Source organism: Mytilus californianus, unplaced genomic scaffold, assembly GCF_021869535.1.
Source record: "Mytilus californianus isolate M0D057914Y unplaced genomic scaffold, xbMytCali1.0.p SCAF_7, whole genome shotgun sequence".
NCBI classification, from domain to species: Eukaryota; Metazoa; Mollusca; class Bivalvia; order Mytilida; family Mytilidae; genus Mytilus; species Mytilus californianus.
The window spans coordinates 78,924,602-78,947,920 of NW_026262723.1; the positions used below are offsets into that span (position 1 = coordinate 78,924,602).

Below are 23,319 nucleotides of genomic sequence, written 5' to 3' on the forward strand. Positions count from 1 at the left end.
GCCACTGGCATCAGTGTCTAAAAATAAGTTCCTTTTCAATACAAGGATATGTTAAAATCGGGATAGTCGTAAGGGTTTTTTTTAGAATATTGAATGCTGTTTCATATTCAGCATTCCATTTAATAACCACATTCTTTTCTGTAAGGGACGGGTTATTTTTGAAAAATGAATTTTCTATAGTAGGAGCAGGTTCCAAGAAAACTTCTAACTTCCTTAACATTGGTTGGCATAGGCCATGCCTTTACAGCCTCTATTTTAATTAGATCTGGTGAAATACGCTCTGCACTTACAACAAGTCCCAAAAATGATACTTTTTTTGGGAAAATAATACACTCTTTAGGAGCAATTTTTAACCCAGCCAACTGGATTCTATCGAAAACTTCTCGGAGCTTGGTAATGTGCTCCTCAAATGATTTAGAAAAAAACAATGATATCGTCGAGGTAGATTACACAAATCTCCCATTGTAATCCAGATAAAATATACTGCATTGGTCTGGAAAAGGTTGCACCGGCGTCACACAAACCAAAAGGCATACGATTGATTCGAAAAGGCTTTTACTGGTAACAAAAGCTGTTTTAGCCGCGTCTTTGGGATCCATGACTACTTGGTGATATCCACTGGCCAAATCGAGAGTACTGAACCATTGGTTTCCCCTTAGTGCGTCAAGACAGTCCTCTATTCTTGGTAAGGGAAAATTGTCCTTAATAGACAGGTCGTTGACGAAGCAATATCTATATACAGGCGAATTGACTGGTCTCGCGTGCGAACAACTACAATAGGGGAGCTCAATGGTGACTGGGCATGACGTATGATACCCCCATTAAGCATTCGTTGTATTTCGTCATCTTCCTTCCTTTGAGCCAAAGGGACACGTCGTGGGTTTTGTTTTACAGGACGAGCATCTTCTGTATTTATTTATGTTGTGTTATGTCTGTCCTACCCAGGTCATTTTTGGACACCACAGAGGCTACAGAGTATTCAGTCAAAAGCTATATTACAATTTTGTATTGATCCACCTTATGGTTATTTTTCCATTTTTCCATCACAACTTGCATATGTTCAGGTAAAACTAAATCAGGCTCTGCATTTATATTTCCAAATATGTTTTCTGAACATACAGTTTCAGCTGTACCAGCACAAGTATTTTTATATAAGGTCTGGGGCAAATCAGTCACATACATGACACGTAAAGGTAAATTATCTCCCTTGAATGTGCAAATATATTTTGCAACAAGGAGACCCTTGTTCTTAAAAGACTGACTGGTATTGTCAAGAATCATGGTTGAATGTATGAATCTTTATTGCATTTGCAACAACATTGCTTTAGCAAAACAACAAAGTATATACATATATGACAAATATGACAGAATACAGAGAACAATTAAATAATGCAGAGATAACTTATAATAACACATGCATGTGTACAACATATTAACTGATAATTTGTGATCTTAATTTCCATGCAGCCTTTAGATAATTACATAGTTTCTTAGTTAAGCTTTTTGACCCAGTTGTACCATAAGGTAGTTTCTCCTTTGGTAGTGCATGAATATATTTGAATCTCTAAATGACAGTCCACAGTTTTTAATAAAAGATTTTTATTTGGTACATCAACCACACAGCGATTGTTATACGTGAAATCATACCCTAGTACAACTGGTATGTCAATATCAGCAACCACAAAAACTTGGTCAATGTACTGATCATATATTAATAATGGTATTTAATGGTGCCTAATGGTCTAACATTATGCCCGTCTGCCATTTTCAAGTCATTTTCATATGATTGTAACTTGGACACAGATGTTATGGGCGATGCATATGAGAAGTGATTCAAATTAGGGATAAACCTCATTTAGCAGAAAAAAGTATCAACTTATAAGTATCTAAAATACAAAATATGTTTTATAGCCGAACATTCATGCATGATAAATAAGTTAATCATAAGTCGGATGTTAAAGTAAAATATGGGATTTGGGTTGCTTGTGTAACGTGTTTGGAAACAAAAAACCGAGAATCGAACTTATAAAACACAAGAAATACTCCAAACAACGAATTTGGAAGTTCCCGAGACACCGAGTCTCTGAAACACCGTAGTCACCAGATAATCACAAACTACCTGTTCGAGGGACTGCGACCATTCCCATGAAAATTACAGTATCAACTGTAGAAAAGGGAAAGTGACAAATAAGAACAGCTCATGCAATCATTATTTCTTTTCATTATAGTACATCATAGTGATTAAAATCTAAGTGAAATTTAACATTTTATTTTTCATAGCTTTTACATACCAATATATACAGTTAAATGCGCTTATTGAAAATGATACCATGATGGGCAACAGCTACAACTTGTCATTGATTGGTATCCCGTGAAACCAGTTTACCCACCAGGAACCAGCAGACAATTCTACAGAACTGTACAATAGGTTAAAATACTTCAGACATGGAAGTGGGTATATTCCAAAGTTCAAACTCATGGAGAAAATAGTTGTCAATGGAGTAATCGAAACCTTATTTTATAAAATATTAAAGGTAATTATTGAAATAAATTGTGTCGACATTTTTATTTCAAGCAATAAAAGTCAAAACTGACATGTTAACGGTGGATTTGATTCACTAAATTCTTTCACAAAAACTGTTGAATTTACCTTTATTCTGTACATAAAAATATTCTAATTCCAAATTCTACATTTACAAAATAATGTTTTATTTGCAGTATATTGTACCAAGAATCATGTCCACTACCTCAGACAGCCATTTTCTTTCCAAAGGAGAGCTTCTGGGATCATATTCGTCCTAGGGATATATCATGGAACTTCGAAAAATTTATTTTTGATCGACAAGGTCGACCTCTTATAAGATGTCTACCAAAAGTTGAAACAGTTGATATTCAGGGTATATCAGAAGTTGTTGGAAAAAGCAATTTAGATGTTTCGCGAAACCAGCTTTAATCATTCTGGGAAAGAATTTCCTAAAATGTATTGAATTGAAAAATACAACCACTGTTCGCTAAATGCAATATGTTTTTCAGTTATATTAATGTATCGTTTAATCATTAAAAATTTGTTCCAGACAATAAGTGGAGAGCAAATTTTGATGTTTCATTTGAAGAATATGGTTTGTGCATTGCCAATTTCATAAAAATGAAACCATAATCGTACATAATACCAACTAATATTAGGATTTATTGATTTCGTTTAATTTTTTATTTTTTTCGATACAAAAGACGCTGTCCGGCGCCTCCAAATAAACTTATCATAGATACCAGACTTAAAATTTTGCACGCTAGGCGCACGTTTCGTGTACAAAAGACTCATCAGTGACGCTCGAATAAAAAAAAGTTAAAATGACCAAATAAATCATGAAGTTCAAGAGCTCTGAGAACTTAAATTGCCAAAAGGTGCAGTATCCGTTTACAGACGTACAACAGATAAGTCTCACTCCATAATATGGCAGAATAGTCAACCAGTTGACGGTGGCCGCTTACCGGAAGAAGAAGAAGAAGAAGAACAGATAAGTCTTTTAAATGAATGATGCCTGAAATGGCAAAGTCGACATTCCATTTCTATTAAATTTTTCTTTAATTGGAATCTTTATTCTAGTCAATTATGTCTTTTATCGAGAGAATGGGTTTGTCCCGATTTTCTTATATATTAGCTTTGTAAGAAGTGTATAGTAATACCAATTTACGTTTACCATACAAAAAAAGGTAAAGATTGACAAATATAGACGAAAAAAAAATGGGGATCATGTTACATGTAACTGTGGGAGATATGTTAGGTGAATGAGAATGATAGTCATTTTCTGCTATGCATGTTTCATTCGGCAATACACTTTAAACTCATGAGCAGTAGCAAACTTCTATTGATTAGGGAGCATCGGTTGCCGAGTGGTCTGAGTAGTTCACTTACTGTACCACTAGCCTATCAACACTGACATTGTGAGTTTGAGTCCCGCACGTGGCATGTGCCGTTCAACTCCAATCTTAATTGACTATAGTACTGTCATTTTTTTTCCTGCCGAAGGTCTGTGGTTCTCTTTACGGTCACTCCAACTTTCTCCACCAATAAAAGCTGGTCGCTGCGAAATAGCCAATAGTGCTGACAGTGGTCAAACACCAAAAGCTGATCAAAAAGGAGAGAAAAAGATATCAAATGAACATTCAAACTCATAAGTCGAAAACAAACTGACAATGCCATGGAAAAATCGAAAAACGACCAAACGACAAAGACAAACAACAGTTTACAAAACACAACATAGAAAAAAAAAAACTGAGCAACAGGAACCCCACTATCAGGTCTTATGTGTCATGGAAGGGTGAGCAGATCCTTTTCTACATGTTGCACCCGTCGTGTTGCTCATGTAAGTACAAACCAGATGATAAGACTAAATTGGAAAGTCACATTCGAATAAAGAGTATGGGATTATGTCTTAATAAACCATCTCGACAACAAACATTTAGATGTATTGCATCAATATCACCATATGATGCGAATAAATTCAAACTGCACAACAACTAAAGAGAAATGTAGCTGAATAAACGTTTTTTATTTTCCAAAGATGAAACAAAAAGCTATTAAGGAAATCCGAATTTAACACTACGTAGCAGGTTTTTGTCATTTTTCATGAGTCAAACGAAGAATTCAGTTTCTCTATTTTATTTTGAACCTTGGATGTTGATTCAATAAGTAGTAAGCCATAAAGTATCATCATTCCAGTGAATAGGATATTTTCATTTCAAAAAGCAAGATGACAGACATTTTGAAGACCGACAGTGACCTATAGTTGGTTACATCCTCGTCATTTGGTCTCTGGTGGTAAGTTGTCATACCACATAATATTATTTTTATACCAAACTAATTTTTATATATAGATGTTTTTGGCTGCTTAAAATGATTAGTTACTAAATGATCTTATCACTGAAAATTGACAGTTACTGAAATAATTAGAACACGATTATATCTGGAATAGAATACTGATTAAAATACCCTTATAAATTTGTTTTTGATTTCTTCACACACTCAACTATTTGATGTTCAGTGAAACTGATATTTCATAACGGTCAACCAACTCATGAAGGAGTCCGTAAAATTTTCGAGGGACGATTACAACTTTATCACTTGGAATTCTTGGTTTAATAGCTTCATTGTCAGCAGAAACCCTCTATCAAGGAAATCATGATATAAAATGCAAACATAGCCATATTGTATCAACTAGGAGAGGTATACTCAATATGCAGGCGCTGCTGGAATGTTGCTACATAGCAATAGAAAGTTTACAATTGGTCGTTAAGTTTTGTTCTCAACCGACCCTCATTGTCAATTTCTATATGTAAGTCAAGTTATGAGACAGACTTTACTGTATAATCTGTAAAGTACATTTGTACATAAACTGTCTGAAATTTTATCAAAATGTTTAATTCATTGTTAATAAACCAAGTCAGTACTATATAAACTTCTTTTTGAATTTTCCACACACTCAACTATTTTATCACTTAAAAATTGAAATCTTTGCTCATAGGAAATAATATCAAATATTTTTTATAATAAAAATGACAACCAACCGCACAAGTTATCCAGAAATATTTGTTCTTTTCTTGTAAAAATGAAATACATATATGTACTGTACATTCAGTATGTTTTGTTTCCCTATTGGAGATATGTTATTGGTTCCTGAATAGCTTATTTGTTCCTTTTCAAACTAGTTGGTACACTTCACTTGTCAACCTGTTTTTTTTATATTATTATGAGTAGGAGTGTGTTTAGTCTTTGCTAAAGGTAAAATTTACCCGGCTTTGTCTATAATTTTTGTACTTTTTGGTTTAACTTTATCAGCTCTTCAATTTTTAAGAAGGTTTGGATTTTCAAATATTTTGGCCTCGAGTATCACTGAAGAGATATTTATTGTCGAAATGCGTATCTGGTGTAGTAAAGTTGGTACTAATCATGTTATTAATGAAGCAAGAGCCTTAGGATTCTTATATATATATATATGGATGGTCTACTTGCTTTATAGAAGGATAACAGTAATTGTAGTGCCGATTATCTTTTTTGCGTTCTTTCTTTTTGTTTCCTTATTTGTTTCTACATAAATGCAGTATGTGATACCAGTATTTTAAATGAATTACTTTTTGTTTTTATGTTTGTCGCATTCCGATAAGTTATGTGTGTTCTTACAAATCTGCTGCAAGATATTTGCCTCAAATAAACACATTTTTATTGTATAAATTTCTAATCGAAATATTACATACTATGTATAGCAGATTTGCTCTCGTGTGGCATTTGATGTCAACGTAGACATATAAAAATAAGGAGATATGGTATGATTGCCGATGAGACAACTCTCCAACGAGACCAAATGACATAGAAGTTAACAACTATAGGTCACGGTACATCCTTCGACAATGAGCAAATCCCATACCGCATAGTCAGCTGAAAAAGGCTGTGCATTTATTCGGTATTGCTGTCCGATTTGTAATTTTTTGGCATTTTTGCTGTATACCTGAGCATAATCATTTAAGTACAGTTCAAAATAATATCGTGTACCTTAAGGTTTTTTGATGTTTGTGAAGAGAGTAAGCTAAATATAAAGTTTAAATTTCATACAGTGAAACAATTATAATAAAAGTGATAACAGGAATAATTATTACAAAAAATTTGGACAGTACAGCATACCACCAACAACCGACTCGTACAATCGAAGACAAACAGCTCCTTATTTACTAGTGTTTGTAACTTTTCACCTCAAATTCAAAGAACGTTTTCTAATTTGTTTCTTTTGGGGAAATGTAAGTTTGAGTTGTCCTCTTTCCTGAAATGGTATCATTATTTTTTTTTATTTGACTGTCTTTTTGTTTAAACCTGCAAATTCAATTGGTCAGAAAATAATCCCCGATATTAACTTATTTAGAAATAATAATCAAATTAAAGAAGACATGACATGCTGACTTTTCCACGAAACTGCAAGTTCTTTTTTTTATGGAATTTAAACTGCATGCATTGGTTTTAAATGTCAAAGGAGTTTGAAAGAATGACCGTGATTTTAAAATGAACAAAAACAGTTTGTTTTGATAAATTTTTGATTGATTAATCTAGACATCATTTAAATCAAACAAAAGATTACTGTGAAATCATATCAGTATTATTACAAACTCTATTGTGTCGGATGCATCCAAAAGGATTTCCTTAAAAAAATAGAGTGCTACACAATCATGTTAATTTTATATTCAACACACATATTACATAACTATACTTGTACAAAATAACAAAAATAACACGTAAGAAATATGACAAACAGCAATCATTGGAATATTTTGAATTGAATCATGAAAATCGTGAAACAAAAACTATAACATCCATTAATCCTTCAATTCATCAACAATTTCTACATAAACATACCAGTATGAGTATATTATGGACGGATAAACCATGAAAATTTGTAATATACAATGATTAGTTTGAAGAATTTGCCCTGATTTGATTTTTACTGGGATCACCCGTTGATTTAATGGTTACAATACTGTTACAAACTTGAAAAAAAGATTCAACGACTTTAAATTTTTCAAAACTTCCAAATATATATTTGTTTAGTAATATCTAATTAGAAATCAGCCTTCACTTTTTATACAGAAATTTACTTTTCATGAATTTTACAAGTTCTACATTTATAATATTAATCTATTTTGAATATCAATAAAAATGAATAGATTGGAGGGATTCGAAAAAGAGAAAGACTGGGTACGCGAGTATATTAAAAGTTTTAACTAAAAAATGGTTTCATTAGGTTAAAAATATGAAAAGTACACAAAAATCAGGTTACATATGTATATATCAAAAAGGGTTCTAGCATGAAACAATATAAAACATATGGATTTTGCGGTGTACAATGTACATTTATGGATTAATCTTCAATATCATCCATCGTGGGCAAAATTTGGGAAAGATAATGATATTTAAAATCAATGAGAAAATAGAAAGATAAAATTTAGTAAAACAGAAAATGATGTGAGGTTAATTATATATACATGCATGTTGGAGGAAGTCACATAACATTTATCAGCTTAAAAGAATCAAATCTGAAAAAAAGATATATATGAGAAAATAAAGGGCATTTTAAACCTATAAACATAATTGGCATATGACACTTTCTTTAAATGGTAGTGCTGTGCTTGTGTTAAGTCTAGTAAAGTTCTGAATTATTTCATTTCAGTTGTGAATATTACAAATCTTAAAAGCTTAAATGATTGTATCCACATCAAAATTGTAGTCATACTACGAGGAATACTAATTCACATTTCTGGTATGGAAACTTGATAAGTGTTATTTTTTCCTGAAGATGCGTGCAACATTTGCCAATGGACGTTAAGGAAATAACAACAATTCATGTCATCAAATCAAAAGAATTGTTATAGACGTCAAGCAAGCAGCAACCAATCAATAAATCAAGAATTATTGGAACCATGTTTCCAAAAAAAGGAAGAAGTTACAAAAAAAAATAGATAAAACAAATCATAAGTCTAAGAAAAACAGATTCAAAATTAAAACGACGAAAAGAATCAAAACACTACACAAGAACTGGAGGCGGAGAAACACAAACCAAATAATAAATCCGGAAAAGGGGAAGGAGTAAATGAATAAAGTTGCTAATAAAAAAAGTTATATCTTATTAAAAACAAGGTGCAGAAATTTCAGAAATGTTATAAGAATGACAATTTTATTCTACAATTATTGTTAAAGAAAATACTGGTTATTCAAGAAATGTTTCGTTCGGACATGTTTAGAATACATATATAATAGTAATGTTCGAATAGAAATAGTATTTTATAAACTATATAAATACTAATGAAAATTTCAGCTTAAATATTATATATGAAATAGTTCATTACATCTCATCATTTTTGTTAATTTATGCATTTTGAATTATTGATATAAGGGTATCAAAATCTGGATATATTAAATTCCATTTCTGTTGAAATAATGGAATTGTGTACTACTGCAAGATTGCAATTCTTGTACAATAATGTTTTCGAAGACTTACCGTTTGTAAAACATTGTAATACTAGTATTGTTTGCCCTAGCCGAGGTCGCAACTGTACTGAATTATTCATTATTATCAGTCAGTTAGGTTAAATTTGTCCAGGTTTTATTGACTAGTGCGTCCAGCTAAAATATCTTACTTATATTGGTTACAGGTACATCGATGTTATACATGTATTTTATATGTTTTTTCATTTTTTTTATCTACGTGTTATGAAATCGAGTATATAAACTCATTATAGATATCAGGATTAAAATTTTGTACGCCAGACGCGCATTTCGTCTACGGTAAGACTCGTCAGTGACACTCGAATAAAAAAAGTTAAAAAGGCCAAATATTGTAAATATAGCTAAGGTAATATATTCCTGTATACCGAGATCGTCATTGTACTATTGCACGTGCTATTTATATATTAATCTATTTATACAGGGGACTCGTGTTTATCGGCAATCTTCAAATATTTATTAAGTCGATGGTTAACAAGAATCTACAAATGTCGATACTTTTAAAGAATTTTATGCATTGTTTTTTTTTTTCTGTCGGACATTTTAGTTTGTCATAAATCAAATTTAAAAATTTGAGTCAGTTCGATGGGTATGAATTCGCCCATTTAATACTAAGTTGCTTAAATATATGCCATGCAAATTGTTTAATTAACTGACATATTATACAACTGAATATATCAACTAAACAATACAAAAAAATATATCAAAATTTAATGTTAAACATTCGGTAATGCCAATGAAATTTGGTACCGTTTACAATGTGAAGTTTATTATCTGTTAAAAATGTAAAAATGAATGTCAGTTTTTAACATCTTGAAAGTGTTTATCAAGAAAACGATGAATAAGCGTTCCCTGCAAAAATTCGCCGCGATTTTAGCACTTGTAAATGTAGCTGATTAGGAATCAATTGAAAAGATATATGCTTTATTGCTGAATCAAGAGAGTACTATATTCAGAAAGAAAAATATATGTCACAAAGACAGAAATCCCAATCGTTCTCCTCGAAAAATAATCTCCACACGATGTTATTGAAATATTTTGTTTATACATTTTCCGTGTGAACATACTTGTTAAGTGAGGGATTATCATAAGTACGTTAACACACTATTATACTTCAATATATCGTTGTGCATCTATACACATTTTGTATCAAGCTTTGCTTTTGCAACATTTTTTGACAATTTTTCGAAATTTTTCATAACTCGACAGTATAACAGCCAGCAAAAGAAGTACAAATATTGCCCATGATAAATTATGTAAAGTTTTAAGTTGAGGAGCACTGTTCATGTATTGAGGAGCTTCTGATTCGGACAGTCCTGAAATATGGATAAACATGGATAAATGGTAATACATAAAGAATAATCATAAAGAAAATAATTACACAATTATTTTATATCGTCCTTTTGAAAATTTTGCTGAAAAACGAAATAACTTATTTCCCAAATTGGAATAATGTGGAAAATTGAAAAAAAAAAAAAAATAATAATATAGCAAGTGGACAACTTTTTTATGCGATATATCTATTACAACAAATATGTACGCTTTTCCGCGATTAACCATTACACTTAAAGCTTGGTTTTGCATTTCTTGCAACCCGGTCAATATACACCAATAAATAGTGCTATGCAAGTTAGGTTTAGGATTGCCATTTCATTTCAAGTTAGAGATAATGATGATGGGGATGATAGATGGCTGTTTAACGTCCATGGCAAAATCAAATGGATATTCTTGACGAGACCATGTTAGTGCGATATGAATATTAAACATGCTTTGTACTAGACAGACATGCTGGTCCGGATTTTTAACGTGCTAGTTCACAAAAGAATGAACACCCAACCCGGACACATATTCTGACTCCTAGGAGACAATTCTTTGCTCTTACTTCTTAATTTCGCGTACTTAGCAGGCAAGCAGCATCTCTCAAGTTTGAAGTCTTTGGTTTGAACCGGCAGGGGCTTGAACCCACAACCTGTCGTACACGCTTGCTATCACGAGACCACCGAGGGGTCTGGTTGAAAGATGACAAGAGGATTTCTAAAATCGTTTCACGGAACCTATGATACATCAAATCTGAAATGTATCACACCCAACCAGTACTTTATGAGGGTACGTTATGAATGGTTTGCTGGTGAATTTTGAAAACATTTGGCTTTGTTATTGAGGTGGTAAATCAATTTTAAAAATTGACCTATTAGAATAGTGGAATGAACACTGTTCGGGACAAGTTTGCCATTCCGCTGCGTGCATAAGTTGACACATTAATTTTCATAGATAGAGAAAAATGAAATTATGACTAACATGGTATTGGCTCCCTGATATATGTCTCTGGTAAGTATTTTAAACATATTCTGAAAAAGATTAACTAAAGCCTAGGGGACAGCAACACAAACTAGGTGTTTATGCATCCAAAGGTCAGATACCGTTTTCATTTCGACGATAAGCGCCAAAAGCATATGGGCATCTGATTTGTGTAACCATATCTTGAAATGAGATTAATCTCAGGGATCGGAGGACAGCAAAACAACTTAAGCTTTTCAGGGGCGGATAAAGGATTTTTAAAAGTTGGCGTAATTCCATACAACAGATTATATACTGCCAAGCGTAGCGAGACGAATTTTTTCATACTGTTTTATGCTATAAATGTTTTGCTATCAAAAGGAAGAGGGGGAGGGGTCGTACGCCCTGTACGCCCTCTAGATCCGCCACTGCTTTTAAACAATCAAAGGTCAGATATCGGCTTCATCTCGACGGTAAAACCCAGATCACAATGGACGTCTGATTTGTTTTCAAAAAAGGTTTTGGATTTTTTTTTACGTCAGTTGCATGTGTCCTGTGTCAGGAAACAGTGTCAGACATTTTACTTGGTATACCACTGATTTATCACACGAGAATAAAGCGGTAGTTACAATTTTAGAAAAATCGCCAATAAGACTAACGAGTAAAGTGAACTTAAATAACTAAGAAACAGACAAGTGAATTTAAATCTTATGGAATCTATTATATGTACCTTCTTTCGTAGCAGAAATTGACTGTCCACAATTCGGATAATCATCACCCATTGTTTCTGAAAAAAAGACAGGAAATAGATCACAATAAACGGTGTTAAAATTATTTGAAATTAGTTTTTTCCAAATAAATTACTTTCTTCAAATATAGATAGTATTATTATTATTAAAATTTACAAAGCAATACATGGCCATCCCTTAAATGACATTCAAACCACTTTGAGATCTTTCGTGTCTTATTAATTTTTGCTGATCAAGTCAAAGAGTTCTTTTAATATTAAAGTTACGACGAACAACACAATATGTCGTTAGAAAATGCAATTTCAATCTTGGCATTGGATAAAATATCACGAAGTCACGAGCCTCATTTTAAAACTGTATCTTACACGTCAAAGTTTTAGATTCAAGATGAGATTTGTACCATTGAAAACCTTCATTCCTTTTGTGATGCCCATACGGACACTATGCTATATTTCCCCTCTGTTCGTTTTGATGGAAACTGTAGCAGCATTTCTTTCTTTCCATTTATTTTTTCACCAAATAAAGTGTAACACTGTTTTGTCAGTAGGAAAAATTAAAGGTCGCCTTTTTGTTGGCATGCAATATATATGTAGCTTATCGCACAGTAGATAAAACCCATGTTATATAGAAGTGCACTTGTGGAACGACGTCATTCTGTCTATGAAAAGTATTACTTCAAAGTTAGTATACATGTTTATGCATCTGTAACTAATTTTTATTATTAACTTCAGCTCCTTTGAATTACAGAAGTATGGAAAACTTGTACCGTTTAGCAGTTTTTCGATTATTGTACCATTGCCGGTTGATGTATTATAAAAGACTTAGTTTATTGGTAAGTGTCAAATATTTTGACTAGCATTTTTCAGAAAATATTGCCCCATTTCCAATTTTAACAAAACCTGAGGATAAATTATCATTGAAAATCAAAGTAGATATTTAATTAAAAGAAGCAGGGTAGAAATAACACTCATAAATCCTATTCTTTGGGTGTTCATAGGGCTTCGAAGATATAAAAAGTTGTTGTGGATTTTTGTGACTGATGTATATTGTATTAGTAGGTCTATATTTCATGTTTGTGCTAATTCGGGTTTTTAAATAAGCCAATCAAATAAAGTTTTGAGATTACTTAATTTATTCCGTTTCTTTTTTTATTCTTATTTTTCAATATTTTAGTCTTTCTCCGCTATATGAACTTTCTTGACTTGATGATCATTTAAACCCATGTCAGTTTTGCTCTAACTGCTTTAGTTTTTGAGGTACATGTATAAGCAGAAACTGCATTTTATGCCTGGTATGTTCTTTTTTGACAACAGCGGTTAGTTTTGCTTATGAATCAAAGTTCTCCCGTATACAATTATTGAACTAGATTCCCCAAGGAACATTCAGATAACGTTTGGTAAAATGTGACCCAGTAATTTCAGTGAAAATATTCAAACATTTTACGACGCCGAACGACTAACGACGGAGGACGATGACCAACGCCAAATGATGACAAAAGCTCTCCTGTCTGAAACAAGGACAGGTGAGCTAAAAAAAGCACTGTCAAATTTAATGGTGATTTAAAGCCTTCTGTGCTGATCCGATGAAATAGTGGCTGAAATTAAATATGTACCCATCATCGAGAATCACCTGAAAATCCTGTTTAATTGTCTATAAAAGTTGCTAACATTATCCAATATGGTACACGAAGTGCTAGTCATCAATGTTTACAAAAAAATTAGAAAGTGTTAAGGAAGAAAACAAGGTTTCAACTCCCTCAGGTGAAGTTGACCTTAGATGAATTTTGCTATTTTTTTGGGTACTTTTTGGTCATATAGCTCTTTACCTGTTTCGGTCCTTATACATCCTTGGCTTTCAAATATTTGGCTTTGAGCGTTCCTGATGAAGGTAAATCCAGAAAAGAGCTTCGGACGCATGAAATTAATAACGTGTTGTTTTCATTTTTTAAGGCTGTAGGGTGAACACGATAGTAGTTTATTAGACAAGTATCTAATTTTCCCAGCATACCAAATTCACAATACTAAAATCAGGATTAAAACCTCGTGCCACCCGTCTGATAATAGAATAAAACAATTTGATAAAAGCAATTTTTAATCAAAAGTAAAACTACTTAGCAACTGAAAAAACGTCAGCATCCTTATGTATCGATCACATAAGATGAACTAAAAGCCTATGTTTTAAGAAAAATACATATATTCAATATTTTAATCTGTGACACTTTAATTCGTGGATTAACAATGCATGGTCTTGAGACTTAGTTTGGAGCATCCATATCATGTACAAGTATATGCCAAGTTAAATAATATAAATCCTACTTTCATTACTCAATAGTGTGAATTGTTTGATTTTCGTCTTATAAAATGAATTTAATACTTTGACACTTGAACCTATTGCACTTGTACCGATATAACTTTTTTTTAAATGCATGACCTACCTGTCCAATGACTTTTTTGCTTATACATGTATCTCAAAAAATAGCCTTCTAGCGGAGAAAGACTAAAATAATGAAAAAAGAAAAAAGAAACGGAGCAAATTAATTAATCTTCCAACATTACTTGCTGGGAAAATTATTCTCTGAAATAGCATGACCTACCTGTCCAATTACAGATGAATGTTTTATTATTATTTAGTTGTACAAAACATTCTGGGTTGTTAGAATTCATGCAGTTTTCTAATCCATTTATCTTCTCACATAGAGTACAATGTCTTTTCTAAAAAAACGAAATGTATTAATAAGTAACTAATTTAACACACAATTTTTACAAAAAACCACTTAAAGCTCTAGACATTAAAAGGTTGAATAAAGTGAGTTGCACTTATCTACGCAATTCATGTGTTAGAAACTTACAACGTAAATAATTTTTACCTTCTGTTTAAATAAATCATGGATTTGAGGTCCTGTCTATGACACAAGTACGCAAGCTGGCTAGAACCGCAAAAAATATCGTTGTTATAACAAACTTTGTATTATTTTAACATGTTACATGTATGTATAGTTGCATAATTGCAATGTCCTATGGGTGGTTAAATGTAACATATACTGGAAGAATGGACTGCACTATTCATTTATATTTCGACAAAAATAAAATTGCACTTTGTCAATCACAGTATTTGAGCGCAAGCTTACATGCAATGATGCACGTTTATTTCATTTTTGCTTTAATTTAATTTTGTTAAGACTCTTCTAAGTTTTCGTGACAAATTTGAAAAAAAAAAAATTTGACTTTTGATAATTCATATGAAGGTGAGTCCACGTTTAGACAAATAAAATATGTATGATAGTGTGTATACTTACAGTTATCTTTGTACAGTAGGTACCATTTGTTCCTAGATTGGATAAGGATAAATGAAGAAAATATTTTCAAAATACGAAGATATAGAAGAAAAAATGCGTATTTTACAGAGAAAAGATACATTGATTGCTTTTTTTTTTATTCTCATATTTCATGTATTTTTTTGCAAAATTCATATTGACAAGACATTGTTTGGTAGAGCAATATATTTATGTTTTGCATCTATTACGGTTTTATTTTATCAGAAGATGCTTAAATATATTGTATTTACATTCATTATAATTTGTAGTCAGCTAGCTTAATTATCTTAGTAGAGCATCACTTTTGATTAATATGTTTTCTATTGGTCAGTAAACCTTAGGCGGGGATCGTTTGTTTAGCTTTTCTTTGTGTTTGGCAGTTGGCTTTTAGTCTTTGTCTTAAGTGGTGGGTATTTCTTCAGGTTTTGGAAATTGTCATATTTTTGAATTAGAAATAGTATCGGACTATCATATTCTTTAGTAAAGATATGTGCAAAATATTCATAACCGCTACGATGATAAACCTGGAAATCATGAACGGCTTTTTTGAACATCAAATATATAAACAAAGGTATTGATTCTAGTATATTTAATGACTTTTTCATTCAAAAACTTAATACCTTCCAATTTTGATAACACAGAACCACCTATTATTTTGTATATGTTACAGGCATTATAGATGACTAAAAATACCTAGTCATTTTATAAAATGACTGAAATTTTTAAAACAAAATTCAACAAACTGCCTGTTCTGTTTCAGGTAATTTGTTAAAAAAAAAGGATACTTATCATTTGAATGCATCTGACCAAATACACAATATATTGCAAAGAAAATAATTAATTGTTTGGTAAAATTGAAATTATCTTCCAAAACAAGCCTGGAAAATTTATAATCTTTGTAGTGAAACTACGTAAAAGTATTTACTCACTATATGTATTGTAATTTTATGATCTTCTTGTCGTAATGGCAGAAGTACAAATTGTTCTTACAATAGAAAACAAATTTTTAGAAAATCTAGATTCAAAACAGAAGTTTGGTATATCAAACAGAGAAAAATAAGCATGTTTTTTTTGTCGACTGATTGTTGTTTGTTTGCATGCAGTATCATTGTTTGATTGGGACAGAAACTTTGCGTTGAATTTATACATCATGCACCCCAAACATTATATAAAATAACAAATAACTGTCGAGTTCGTTTTTTTTTAGGAATTTTTTTAAATAATCAGTATAATCTATTTTTAATTATTAAAACTCTTAAAATGCCAGGTTTAAAATTCATTTATTATCATAGATAAAACTGCTCTAGTGTTTGATACTTTTAATTGCTCAGTTTTTTTTAATAGTTCATTCTATAAAATAATTTCAGGCATTTTGTAAAATGATATAAAATGCCTGAATGTAACGGGTACTTTTGAAAATGCCTATATTTAGAAAATGCCTGTAACAAATACATACAAAAAAGCCCAGCAGAAGTTTAATTTTTAATTATTCATTAAATATTATTGAAGTTGGGAGCAACAAAGCATTTGATTCATTATCTGCATTCATAGAAGATAAAATATGACTTCACAGAAGAGCTGTCGCTGGCTTCAATCATAATAAAAAACTAAAAAAGTTACTTAATTTGGATTCACTTCTAGTATCACATACAGTGTTTGATAGTTCACTAAAGAAATCTTTAAATGCAAAATATTAAATCAACTTTAGCATATTAGATCTAATAACATGGATAAACTCAGATTTTATAGTACAATGTGCTCATCATTTACCTTAGTCGTTACATAAAAAAATTAATTAGTGGAGACTAGCAACTGAAAGATTCTGCAAAATTTCCGGAGAAGTTGAAGATGAAGTGCACTTTCTTTTTATATTGCCCCATATATAAAAATATTCGAGAAAAGTTTAGTAGTTTCAAGAATTTGATTAAAGATGATGCCGATGATATTAAATCAGTAATATATTTACATTATTTGCCATGTTGTATATGTTGTACACTTGGATTACGCAAAGTCATATACATTTTAAATGCTTTTTCCAATAAAACATTTGATTTCGTTTGCTATGATAATTCAAGGGCAGCTATATAACTCGCTGTCGTTGCATACTTCACAATGTATGAAGTGCAGAGAAATGTATAATGTAATAGTTTAATACAGAATTTCAAATGGCGTAATTATCATTTTATGTAGCGTGTAAAACTATTATTTAAAAGCACAAAGGAAACTTACACAGCTTTCCGGTATCCATCACGAGATATTGATTTCATATTAATTGATTTTTACTACTGATCGGATTGTAAGAGTAAAACCATCATTGTTTTTCCCCTATAAGTCTTTGTTATATTGGCATTTTAAAAAAAGTGCAGAATTTATCATTGTTTCAAACACAAAAAACATTCTTGGTATGAGTTAAGTTTTATCCCGTCCAGTACTAGAGTGAAAATTTCACAAAACATTTCATTGCATTTAAAATAATAACCATCACCGGCAGTAAACCAAACAAATTTTCACCCTTTTATTTCCTTTTTACAAGCTTTAGTAACCATGTCACCTTAGCTTTCCAAAGTATTTTAAAGAAACACCAAATAAAAAAAGAAAGGTGCTTTGAAACACCCATGATATGCGTTATAACTCAGTAATGCTTTTATGCAATTAAATGCAGGGTTAACTTCCTACAACTATCAAATTCAAGGGAATATTTTTTTTGAATCTTTTTTGTATGAAACCGGATGTGACATACTACGATTTGGTGGTATTACACCTAAAGAAGGCCAACAAATGTGATTTTTTTCTGCGAAATACTGGTTATTTCAAACATTATTGTCAAGTTTTGTCATAATCATTTCAATAGTTTGAGAGAAATTCAGTATAATGTAAGACATTAACTACAGCAAGTTGGGCAAACTTTCATCGAAAAATCCAAATAATCCGCATCATGATAGAATATAGTGTTGACTAATAAATTCACAAATAAATGATCAAATATTCATATCATCTGCAAAAAACAGTTGTATTTGATACAAAAGATGACTCTAAAATGATAAACATCACTAATGTACCTCTTTGTCTTCATTATAAGGTTCCTTTTGGTCGAATATACCTCTCATTCCCTCAAAAGTTTACCTTTGTGGCTATTAAATCAAACTTCTGGGGGGTAACTATCACACATTTATGTAAGAAATGTGATAATACATGAGTAACTGAAGTGTTCAAGCTGAGTGAACTATCCATATACAAGTTTACTGACTCCATGGAGATTTCAATAAGTCCTTACGTGAAACTTAAGTTAACGCCGGGTTCCAGAGAGGGACATACATGTATAATGGTTCTCTTTTAGTAAGTTATTTGTTGTCACTGCTTCAAAAACATTTCATGTACTTATTACTGTATATTTATTAAAGAATCACTAAGGAATACGTACAGCCCAATATAGGAAAAGCTCCGTAAACACTGATTACGCCTTGCTCTGCCTACTTATATTCATTGTAGAGCCATATTTCAAGGCAATATTCCCTTAAATATGTTTTTGAGACTCAATCCACTCAGAATATTTTATGTTTGCAATATTTGAGTGAAATAGCATGAAATTAAAAAAAATGAGAGTACATACAATGCCAAAGGTGCATGTGCAGCTTCCCTAAATAGGAGTAATACCACCATTGTTTCCCCCTATAAGTCTATGTTAAATTGGCATTTTGTGCAAAATTTATCTTTTTTTTCAAATAAAAAAATACTTGGCATGAGTAAACTTTTATCCTATCCAAAACTACAGTGAAATTTTCACAAACAATTTCATTGCATTGTTTTTGTTGCACTTAAGTGTTCCTGTTGTTACTTTGTTTTTCTCTTATAGTTGATGTGTTTCCCTCGGCTTTAGTTTGTAACCCGGATTTGTTTTCTCTCAATCGATTTATGACTTTTGAACATCGGTATACTACTGTTGCCTTTATATAAGATAATAACCATCATCGGAAGTAAACCAATCAAATGTTCATACTTTTCCCCTTTTTACAAGCTAAAGTAACCGTGTCAACACAATTTTCCAAAGTATTTCATAAAAACACCTAATAAAAAAAATAAAGGTGCTTTGAAACACCCAAGATATGTGTTTATTTTTTTCTGCAATGACATATAGGGTTAATTTCCAACAACTGTCATATATTAAAGTGATTTTTTTCGACCCTTTTTTGTATGAAACCGGGTGTGAAGTACTATGATTTGGTGGTTTTACACCTATATAAGAGTTATTAGTGTACCTGGTATACAGTCACACCGCACATATGTAGACTTATTATGAGCAGAACATTCTCTACATTTGCCGGAGTTCTGACAGGGACAATGATCTTTATCTGTACAAGTTTTACCTGTAAATACATGTTATAATAACAGTAATTATTTTCATCAAATTACCTCAGAACATATAGAGAATTAATCAATTGTTTCCCTTATTTGCCTAACAACCACGGTGTCCTTACCCACCCTATGTGTTTTAAAGTATTTAATCAAAAGATTTATTTACAATTGGACTTTAACTAATTAAAACGTAAAATATCTATTCAAATAATTTGTGTATTATTTTCCAATTTCATGTTAACAAGGTTTACGAAATATTTAAATAATAGTCAGTTACGCGTAATGTACGTACGTACGAACGTAGATAAATATAGATTCTACCACTGCATCGAGTGTGATACGATATTTATCCACTCGAGACAGTTAAATTTTCAAATTTAAAACGCGAGGCTCGCCGAGCGTTTTAAATATTTAAAATTTAACTGTCGAGAGTGGATAAATATCGTATTACACGAGATTTGGTGGTGGAATCTGTTTCTCTAATGACTTTCAAACAATATGCAGTCAAAGTTATTCCTTCTTTTTGAATGATCTGCAAAAAGATGTGTTCTTTCTATGTGACGTCATCAGGCATGGTAGCCTTTTTTCATGCCGTCACAATAGGAAATTCAGAGGAAAGCAAGAAAATTCGACGTCATAATCGGATTTTAACCAATGAAGAACTGAGATCAAACGAACCACACGTTGATTAAATTTTTTTATACAATGGGTGCAGAAAGGGATAAATTGACGAAGAATTAGAGAAATACAATTAACAAGTATTTGCTTTAATCTTGGAGGTTATATTAGAAGAGAGCACACTATGCTTGAAATAAAGTTGGCTTCCTCAGGAAAGCAATGAAATCAGAATAAAATTATAAAATTATAAAAAAACCGACATTCTTATCACCCACTTGATGTGGTCCTCTGATGTACCAAGCTGTTACCGCGAACAATTCGGGTAATTAGAAGAATCGTTAATGTCACTGGGTTATTAAATACTGTATCAATTCAGTTTGCATGTGTTTATACTATGCAATGACATTTGATGCAAAATTCGAAAGTATGTCGTCTAACTACGATAAAAAACACAAGGGCCGTGTGCAGAATTTGCAATGTGACGGTGACCATTTATTAATTTTTTTTTATTGAAACGGAGAGGAATTTATTCGATAACCATTGAACAGTTTCAACCTTTCTCAGGATGCAGCGCTGTAGATATCAGGACATAGGCGTTTTCTGGAAGTCCTTAATGTGTCCACGGAAGAAAAAATACCTTGTTAAAATGCAGTACTACATTAATAACACGGTCAAGTGACAGAAAATGGAAACATAAACGGTGTACTGGTGTATTGTCGTTAATTCATGGGAGGTTTCCGTTGTTTTTCTGTGGTTTACATGTTGTAATGTACTGTTATATTTTTTATTTATGTATTTCTCTGTCCTGAGTATTCTTGCGTTTATTTGTACTGTTTTTCTGTCACGTAATGTTGTCATTTTAGCGGTATTTTTAACATTGCCATATTAGCGGAGGTCTGGCTAGACATGAAACCAGGTTCAACCCACCATTTTTCTTAAAATGTCCTGTACCAAGTCAGGAATAGGGCAGTTGTTATCAAATAGTCCGTTTCTATGTATGTTGGTGTTTTTATTTGTTGCAGTTCAGTGTTTCTGTTGTTCCGTTGTTTTCCTGTTATAGTTGATGTGTTTCCTTCGATTCAAGTTTGTAACCCGGATTTGTTTTCGCTTAATCGATTTATGACTATTGAACAGCGGTATACTTCTGTTGGCTTTATTTATATAAAACTAGACATAGTAGGCATGTAGACTGGCACCTCGCAAATGTGATTTCATGTGTAGATCCCTTTTTTCAATAATACGACGTCTTTTTTATCAATATTTTCAGGCACTGTTGAATTATTCATTAAAAAATGGGAAAGACTTTCATTGTTTTTGATAGGTAACTTTTGACTTATAGTCATAAGTTATGCAGAACATCAGGTCGGTCGAATCGTTCGTCTTTACAGATGTAGAATATTTCTATATCATTAAATTCTTTTTTCAGGTTCCTACGCTTCAGCTTCGCAAATAAATGGTTTGTCGCCTGATTTTACTCAACTAAATACAATGTTGCTGTGACTTGACTGCATTTCTTCCTCCTATTGAAGTTCATTTTCTGACCCTATTTTACAAAACCAAACTATTCAGCTGGCCAGAAATTTAAACCAAACTGATGTAGAAAACCAGTCAGTAAATTTTATGTGCTCATTTCTCTTTCATTGCTCTTTCGAAATATTGATCTTATCTACCTTTAAAACTCAAAGAGAATGTATTTAAGCTTTAGTTATAATTCACTAAATATTTTAGATTTTAAGAAAACTTTGTAGCATGCATAGAAAAAACACCATTTTAGAATAATTTCAAAGCTTAAGTTTTGGTTTTTTAGCAATTCAAAAGTTACTGCCTTTCACTTCTTGAATGTCTTTTTTTCTGACCAGTTGAACATTTTGGTTTGATAAATAAATTGCAACTGGGTGAGAATTTTGAATGAATCGCAATAGGTGGAGTGTAACACTTACCGCCAAGTCAAAGTAAACAAGAAAGGGGAAAGATACTTATGGGATAAGCAAACTCATAATCGAAAATTAATTGACAATGCAAATGCTCCCCCCTCCCCCTGAAAAAAAATTCGACCAAAAAGACAAACAACAGTATACAAACACAACATAGATAATATTGAGCAACACAAACCGGGGGTGATATGCGGTGTTCTGGAAGGGTAAACAGGTACTGCTCCAGGTATCATTTTGTTTTTTCTTGACTTTTTTAGATGATGCGATATGTACGGATTTTGAAAGGCATTTCTGATAAAAAAAATATTATGTTGCAGTTTAAATAAAAAAGTAGCAATTCAAATCCAAATTTTTACGTTAAGGTCATACGATTAATTACAGGGGAGATAATGACGTCGCTAACGTAAAATGTTATTTTTTTGCAACGTCAAACTGTGACATATTGGGAAAAGAGGCATTTTTCGACTCATTTAAATCATTAGCTTGAAAACGAGTGCATTGACCCTTATTTTTTTAAAATGATATTTGGCTTGCTCATGTATGTAGATTATTTGTACCATTTTGTTTTAACAAATTACCGCTAGAATTTTTTAAATTAGATAAATATACCACAAAAATGCCGTTTTTAAATTAAAATTATAAAAAGTTCATAAAAATGAATCATTTCCAAAACATTGTTGCACAAGTTAAGGGCGTTATTATGAAATAAGATATTCCAAATGTTTTTTACACAAATTCTTTTGTGTTTATCTTTTTTTCTCTTAACAGGCTTATTAATGAATATTAACAATATATGAAGATTAGCAATAAAAGCGCTGTTCATTTGTATTTTATGTTTTTGTTGTGCATATACTGATTTTGTGTCATGGATGGATACCCCATGTTCATTCTGTTCTATTCTATTAAATCAACAAACTAAATAAAATAGATTAACGATTTTAAATGTCACAATTCATAGACAAACAAAATTCACAGGTATCTTAAAGGATTGGATTTGAGACCGGGTGCGTCAATAGGCTAGTGTTCGTTTCC

At 31.8% G+C, this 23,319-nt stretch overlaps 1 protein-coding gene across 3 annotated transcripts in view; it reads right to left on the reverse strand.

The window, feature by feature from the left end:
• LOC127708950 (uncharacterized) overlaps positions 1-23,319 on the reverse strand; it is a 172,971-nt gene that overhangs the window by 60,261 nt on the left and 89,391 nt on the right. The window contains exons 7-11 of one of the 3 annotated variants that reach the window (XM_052214161.1): positions 19,639-19,746; positions 15,365-15,396; positions 14,663-14,780; positions 12,051-12,107; positions 9,740-10,359 (exon numbers count right to left, since the gene is read on the reverse strand). The exons of the other annotated variants lie outside the window; for them this stretch is intronic. Of the exons in view, the coding sequence (XP_052070121.1) occupies positions 10,193-10,359; positions 12,051-12,107; positions 14,663-14,780; positions 15,365-15,396; positions 19,639-19,746 (482 nt within the window). The 3' untranslated portion in view covers positions 9,740-10,192. Of the gene's footprint in view, positions 1-9,739; positions 10,360-12,050; positions 12,108-14,662; positions 14,781-15,364; positions 15,397-19,638; positions 19,747-23,319 lie in introns of those variants that run through there. 3 annotated transcript variants of the gene reach the window in all.